General features: G+C 54.7%; 1 protein-coding gene across 2 annotated transcripts in view; it reads left to right on the top strand.

The window, feature by feature from the left end:
- Itpk1 (inositol-tetrakisphosphate 1-kinase) overlaps positions 1–7,272 on the top strand; it is a 136,502-nt gene extending 129,230 nt beyond the window's left edge. For both annotated transcript variants that reach the window (XM_026780791.1, XM_026780794.1), the window contains 2 exons: positions 1,114–1,276; positions 5,359–7,272. In XM_026780791.1, the coding sequence (XP_026636592.1) occupies positions 1,114–1,276; positions 5,359–5,717 (522 nt within the window). In that variant the 3' untranslated portion in view covers positions 5,718–7,272. The remainder of the gene's footprint in view (positions 1–1,113; positions 1,277–5,358) is intronic.
- The last annotated feature ends 360 nt before the right edge of the window (positions 7,273–7,632 follow it).

Here is a 7,632-nt window from a genome sequence, read left to right as displayed (position 1 = left end):
GTAGCCTGCCGCTCCTTACTACAAGAACTCAGTGCTTACTGGCAGTTAGTGTGTACACTATTGTGAGTGACTTCGACAGGAGGCTGTGTAGTCTGTGTCCTTGTATTCAGGAGCCGAGCCACACCTCCTCACAGACAGACCTGTGGAGTCCCCTCCCTGGTATCCCTTCCAGCAGATCTAAGATGGAGGCCTGATCAATCCCATTGTACAGATACGCAAACGGAGGCACGGGCCTGGTACTTTCCCCACATCCACAGAACTGAGAAATCTCTGATGGCATTTAAATCCATACCCTTACCCTGCGGTCCCTCTCTGGGCCTCCTCTTCCTCGGGGGTCCTGGCCGACAGCTGTATGTGAGGTCACGTACCTTTCCAGGTCATCCACACTAGAGCAGAAAATGTGTGACACTGGAGATGTTGTGGGCAGGGCAGGCTGACTCAGACCAGAAGCCTGTGGAGAACTTTGCAGGAAGCTGGGCTTAGAGTCAGGCAAGAGCATCTGCCAGCAGCGTCTTTGGGAGAGTACTGGTCACGTGGGATGGGATGCTGTTTTCAGGTACTTAGGTCATCACAGCTGGGAAGAGAAAAGCACATGGCTGCTTCGGTTCCCTAGGCCCTCAGCCTTACTCCTATAGGATGCCGGCAAAGATGGCGCGGTACCGTGGTGCTGGTCAGTACCCCTGTGCCCCATCTCTCCCTGACTGGTTCCTGGTCTTCTCTGCCTTCAAGCTCTGGCCCTGGTACTCTCTTCACCTCTGTCTGCTTCTGTAACAGTCCGTCTCCTTTCTCGCTCCCAAAAGGACTGGGTTTTCGAAACCGAAAATCTGGATTCAAATTCTGCCCTGTACTTCTAGCTTCTGTGACCCTGGACCAGCCCCTGGCCTCCTATACTGATACCAGCCTCAGTAGTGCGTGAACACTAAGCACCCTGCTTCATACACTAGCCGTAAGCACCCTTACGTAGAGTCCTTGGTCTTCCAGACCCTGGCAGGCTTGGCCGTGGTGGGTTGGTCCCATCCGCTGGCCAGAAGGACGGTAGGTCCTCTCATGAGAGGGGACTACACCTGTGTTACATCTTAGCCCCAGAAGCCTGACTTGTGTCTGTATTGACAGCTGGACAAGATCGAGGGTGTGTTCGAAAGGCCCAGTGATGAGGTCATCCGGGAACTGTCCCGGGCACTGCGTCAGGCGCTGGGAGTGTCACTCTTTGGAATTGACATCATCATTAACAACCAGACCGGGCAGCACGCTGTCATTGACGTCAACGCCTTCCCAGGTGAGCAGCAGGGCAAGGTGACCCTGCGCTGGTGATCCCCTGGCTACCTGGTGTCTTCAGGGGGTGGGAAATGAGTCAGCTTGACTGGACATGGGAGAGCCCACCTCATTCTGCAGTCTAGAGCAAGTGCTACCTTCTGCAGTCTCGGCTCTTAAGATGCCGAGATCAGTGAAGCCCTGGATGGCTAACTGTGGGGGCACGCCCATCTAAGCACCCCACAACACTGTATTCTCTCACCCCCATCTTTCGATCCTGTCGTCAGCCTTAGCTGGCCTAATCAGCCCATCCATTGGTCCTACTAGACCCAGAGGAGTAAAAGGAACTTGGAAAAGACTCAACCCCCTATCATTCACGGGTAGGGAAATGGAGGCCCCTCCAGTGGAAGCATTCTTCTGATGTCACACAGCATGTAATGGCAGGGCCAGCCCCTCCATTATCCAGGTGCAGCTTCCAGTATCCTGAAGTGCAAGGCTGAGATCCAGGCCCACGCCCTGCCTTGGCTTTCCCACTATAGTGCCTGCTGCCACAAAGACCGTCTCTCTCCATCCCCTCCCTGCTCTCTGCTGGAACCTCACCCCGCTGAGTATCCCTCAGTCTCCACTCAGTCAGGTGTCCTGGGGAATAATACCAACCGAGCCCTATTCTAGAACCATTGGGCTGGCTGGGAGAGCAGGTCTAATGTCCACACGAGCGCTCACAAGCTCCTGTGTGTCCTGGAGATCCTAAGACCGGTGGCCTGTGCATCATCGCTGCAGCTGAGAGGTCTAGAAGTCTGCCAGCACTTGGGAGGCTACGGCAGAAGAATTGCCATGAGTTTAAAGCCATCCAGGGCTACATAACAAGACCTTGTCCTAGAATCCTGGGGTGGGGGTTGGGGATCAGATGAAAAAGACTTGGAGTCTAGCTTTTGGTCTCCAAGACCCCAGAGCAGGGCCTTGTACTTCTCCAGACCCAGGTATCCCTGCCTCGGCTGGCCCTACGCTCTCAGCTCATACCCACTTCCACCCCTCGAGCCTCCTGAGTAGCTGGCAATTTAGTGTTCCTGGCTATTCTTCATTTTCTTGATGTGGAGGAATAGCAAGCTCCCCCTTGCTGCCCAGGGGCATGCGTGACTAGGAAGCCACCTCACCAAACCCCAGGCATCCTGGGTACTCAGTGCCTGTATCCCCTTAACCGGTCAGAGAGTACATGAGCCACTCCACAGCATCACAGTTCACAGCAGAAAACTAGGGACCCCAAAGAGCCCAACAGCTCCAACATTCAGCTGGCATCTGCCAGAGGCTACCTGTCCTGCTGTCAGCCCTCACACCACAGTCGGGCGGAAGAAGATGGAGAGCAGAGCCGCCGGTGGCCGCTCTGTCACGTATGGGTGCCCAAGAGTTCCGCAAAGGGAAGGAACCGACACTGGAGGTGGACCAGCTTGGGTACCAGGAGGGGTGAAATGGGACGGGACAGGGTCAAAGGGGAGGATCCAGCCAGCATACTCAGACCCAGCCCACTGAGTTTCCCAACTCGTGGGTGGAGGCGGTGGAACCTCTGAGGAAAGCTAGGGTATAGAGTGGGGAATATAGTGCTGTGTCAGGAGAATCATAAAGAAGTGAAGATGTGGGGTGGGTCTGTGACTACCAGATTGATGGTAAGCCTGTGCCGAGGGATGGCCGAAGGGTCCTATAGTCCCAGGGGCCTCAGGCAAAGAGAAGCTAGTGTCTGAGAGGTGACTCGGTTTCCCGTCCAAGGTGTAGATCCAGCCCTCTGGGCCCAGCAGAGGTACGGGCTTGGTCCTGCTTCTTCTCGGGAAGCATGGGGGGCACTGGGGTAGGTGGAAGCTCTGTCAGAACACCCAGCTTGGGAGATGAGGAAACCTGAGTGGCAGAAGCAGCCTGTGCTGCTGGCCCTGCCGTGTTCTGTGGCATGAGGAAGCTGCTGTGAGCTCTGCTTGCCCATGAGAGGTGATGCTGGGAGCTAAAGAACCGCATCCATGGTTACAGTCCCCACAGGACTAGGACCCATTAGTCCAGAGCCTCCACACCGACCCTAAGGCCTTTAATGTCTTAGAACACCGGGGTTCTGATCTTGGCCCACTTCTTCACTGTGATGGTCTAGGTAGCCTCACTTTAGCCCCTACTTTCGCTTCTGTACGAGTGAGAGCATTTCTCATGCTGCAGACAAATAGGTTTGCATGGTGCTGGGCATGGAGCTGGCACCCTCCCCTGCTAGTTTTCACCTCCCAGGCTGGAAAACGCCAACCTACCTCAGCCTGTTTATCACAGGTCCCCAAGGAAGTGGCTGTTATACTCTGGGACGTTTCCCCTCGCTCACTGATCTAGTCTACCTGGTCCCCCGGGCCTCATCTGGGAGCAAAAGCAGAATGGTTACTAGGGAGCGGCCTCCTCGGTTTCTTAGCAACTCAACTGGGTCCTGGTTCCCCTCCCTGTATCATACCTAGCCCCATGTCTGTCCTGCCCTTCACCCTCACTCCCAGAGCTACCAGCATACTGAGTCCCACAGTGGGGCCTTTCGGTACTAGGTGCTAAAAACAGATAATATCAGAGGATCTGGGTCGCACCACACTTCTGTCACGTAGGAGCTTTGTAACCTGGAGCCTCACAGAGCCTCCAGGTCTCCTGTAAGATGGGCTGAGGAGCATGGGCAGTGAGCCAAGGACCATGAAGCTCATAGCCCAGTGATTGGCACTCTGACACTCTGGGAACACCAGCACAGAAGTGTTGCCATCTTCCCCTCCATGGTTGGCACTCCTTCATCTCCTGTCTACTTGGAGACAGAGTGTGAAGATGGCATTGACATGTGTAATGATGCGTTGTGCCAGCCGCCTTGTTAGCATCACCATGAGTGCCCTTGCTTTGGGCTTCCTCAGAATCACAGGGTGGTTTGCCAAAAGACACAAGATAGCCCAGGGGCCTGGCCCCCACACAGTTGTCACCTCAGCTTCTACCTATAGTATGGTACCAGTTCTCATCGAGACACCTCTTTCCGAGAAGGTGAGAGATCTCGCCTCCTATCTCTTTGGAAGTAGTTTGTTGGAAGTCACCAAATCCTCACCCCAAATCTGAAGCTTGCTGGGTAATTCCTGGGGTCTCTTCTGGCATTGTGTCTGCAGTGTGCACGCATGTATGAGTGCATGTGTGTGAAAGTGTACTCCTGTCCCCATGGTTACCATAAGTTTCTGTGCCAGAGACGGTGGACTTGGCAGTCTGTTCCTAGGTGCTGGTCCTCAGAGTCTGGGACACAGATTGCATCCCTGAAGGTGTTTGGGGCAAGAGGGAACAGATTTGGTTTGGGCTGTGGCTTCTGGCTCAGACCCACCCAGGTCTAGCCCTCCTGTGTGGAGAGCTGGCCTTCTGTGTTTTGTGGACAAGAAAGTTGAGCCTCCAGATAGGATACAGTGACCAGGACCCAGGTCTGAGGCCAGACTCGCAGTTTATCAGTAAGCGTATGAGGAATACATTTTGGCGTTGCCGTCTGACTGCATCATGTCAGTGTTGGCTGGTTGTGTTCCTTCGTTTTCCGTTACTGGAACAAAATAGCCAAGATGATCAGCTTAAAGAGGAAAGGTTATTTTAGTTATTTGGGTTTTGAAGGTTTCAGTCCATGATGATTTCTCTCCATTGATTTGTGCCTGTGACAGGGCAGATATATGGGAAGTACTGGCAGAGGCCACTGGTTACCTAAGGGGAGAGAAAGTGTGTCTGAAATGGCTAGCCGGTCTCCTTAGCGGGCTCTTCCAACCCCTCCCAGCAACTCCTTGAGCTAATAACTAATGTTTTAACATGTGGACTTTGGAACGTGCACTACTTACCCAAACTATAGCAGTGGGTGAGCCAGGGAAATGCCCAACGAAAACAAGATTCATCTGTATCAGCTGGAGCTGTGGAATTTCACACTCAGGGATTAGACAGTGGTCAAGGGCCAGCTTTGGGGACCATGTGCACCAGGGTCTGTGGCTCCCACCACTCTGCGATACTGAAAATGCCCCCCAAGTCCCGGGAGCCCCGTTACTTCTGCTTCTTTCTCCTCTCATATTCCCTGGCTGATGCCCAGTACCTTCTGTCTCTCCCCTCCAGGCTATGAGGGTGTGAGCGAGTTCTTTACCGACCTCCTGAACCACATTGCCACAGTCCTGCAAGGCCAGAGCACAGGCGGAGCTGCCCTGGAGGAAGTGGCCCCGCTGAGGCACAGCAGGCTTCTGGCGGAACAGGCGGGCAGCCTGGCTGGTGAGCGGACGTGCAGTGCCAACCCTGGCTGCTGTGGCAGCTTAAAGGGCCAGGACACAACCTGGAAGACTGAGACCGAAGCAGGCAACATGGGCGCCGGTGGCTCTGCCAAGCTGCCACATCAGAGACTTGGCTGCACCACCAGTGTGTCACCCAGCTTCCAGCAGCACTGTGTGGCCTCCTTGGCCACCAAGGCCTCCTCACAATAGTCACAGAGCCCAGGACCCAGAGGGGCGGCGCAGAGCGTGGAACACACTCACTGGGCCAGCAGCTCCGAACGGGAACACTACTAAGAATTCCCAGTGATCTGATGCTTCTCTGTTTTAAATTTTTACCTGATTTTCTGATGTTATGATCGGAATGAGGGGGGGGAGACAGAGCAGAGCACCAAGTGGTCCAGCGTCGAGGATGCCGCCTGAGTCCTGTGCAAATCTCCTCACTGAGTTTACACACGCTTGTGTTCTCAACACTAGGTCTGAATGTGAAGTGGGGTGTGTGCATGTGTGTGTGGTTGTCATGCAAGTGTGTGTGTGTGTGTCTGTGTGTGTGTGTGTGCATGTCTGTCTGTCTTCATGGCTGCTGTGTGGACCATGCTTCCGGGCACCCTGGAAGGAGCTCGTATCTGGCCAGGCTGTTGCAGCTAAGCAGGCAAAAGGGTGAATGTTTCCCCCATTCCTCCCCTCCCCACATCTGCCCACACCGACCTCACTGTCCTTTTTTCTCAGATGTGGTCTTCTCCAAAGCTAACCCTTGCCCCTGTGCAGCTGACCCTTCTTCTCCAAAGCCAGGGAAGCAGTTGACCCCTTGGGAGCTCTGTACTGGGGGTCTGGGCTGTGGGAAGGGAAAAGAAGCCTCCAGTGGGTGGAGCCAAAGCCCCGTAACTATTGCCAGTCTTTACTGGTTCTGTAGAATACACCAGGCTACTGTACTCTACAGCCTGGCTCTATTGCTCACTGGGACCCAGGAAGGAGGCTACCTAGCTAGGAGTCCAGGGGTCTGTCGGGACCCAGGGTTTGTGCTGGGATTTTGAACAAATCATTCCACGAGTCTCCAGGCCTCCACCTCCTCATCTCTTCGAGGTGGCTCCTGAGACAGGGAACTGAAGAGCTGACCTAGTGTTCTAGCCCACGAGGATGCCTGCTTTTCCATGCCATCATCTGGGTCCCTCTTTTCAGGTGAGAGGAGGCCGTCGCTAGGGCTGCTCCTGTACACACACACCAGCCCCTCCTGGTACAGCAAGGCCCAGCACAGCCCTGCTGTGTCCACAGCAAGTCCCTTGCACCGAGCACTAGGCAAGCCCCCAAGGGAGCTGTGCCCCACTTCAGACTCACTCTGTCCCCACAGCAGCTGGCAGACTACCCACTGGCCCCAGTGCCCACAGGAAAGGATACCTGTGGAGCCCTGGATGATCAGCCCAGGGCTCCCCCAAGGGTGATCTTGTGTCTTAAGATATCAGCTCACTTTGCAAAGAGAACTAGGCCTTTGGATTGTCCTTAGGTCCAGATAAGATGGAGGACACTAGAGGAAGTACCCTGCAGCCCTGGGGAGGCTGCCAAGTAGGGCCATGGTTGAGCATCCTTCGGGTGAGGAGGGGCTGGTTGGCTTTCTTGGGAATGGAACCCCGGAATGAACCACGTTTACAGGACCTGAGTGTTGAACCTGATGTCTGTATGTCGCCTTCCCAGGCCTGCCTCTGAATACGGGGGTGGGAAGTGTGGCCGGCTCTCGCACTGCTTTGTCTCCAGAATAAACTACTGAGATCAAACTACACTTCATACGTGGTCACAATCATTAAAGAAAAGATGTTTGGTAAGACACGTTGGCTTTTCAGCCTTCAGAACAGGCGGGGTGAAGACAAGGGTTCCAGTCCCTGGAGCTCCTCCTCCAGGGTCACACCTTGGGCGGTGTGGCGTTTTCCACAGGTCTCTGCGGGTATTGGGGACAGTTACACTTTTCCAGGAGTGGAGACGGGAGCAGGGACTTGGGGCCACATTCTTGCGGGTGCTTTAAAGATCGAGATATGTGACTTCCCCCAACACAGCGCTGCAGAACACTAGCCGCTGGTGTCCATCCTCAGATGAGTGGGGTCTGGTCAAGGTCATTGCTGGTTCACAGAAGTGTCTA

The sequence above is a fragment of the Microtus ochrogaster genome, chromosome 1 (genome assembly GCF_000317375.1).
Source record: "Microtus ochrogaster isolate Prairie Vole_2 chromosome 1, MicOch1.0, whole genome shotgun sequence".
Classification (NCBI taxonomy): domain Eukaryota; kingdom Metazoa; phylum Chordata; class Mammalia; order Rodentia; family Cricetidae; genus Microtus; species Microtus ochrogaster.
This window is presented reverse-complemented; position numbering and strand designations above follow the sequence as displayed.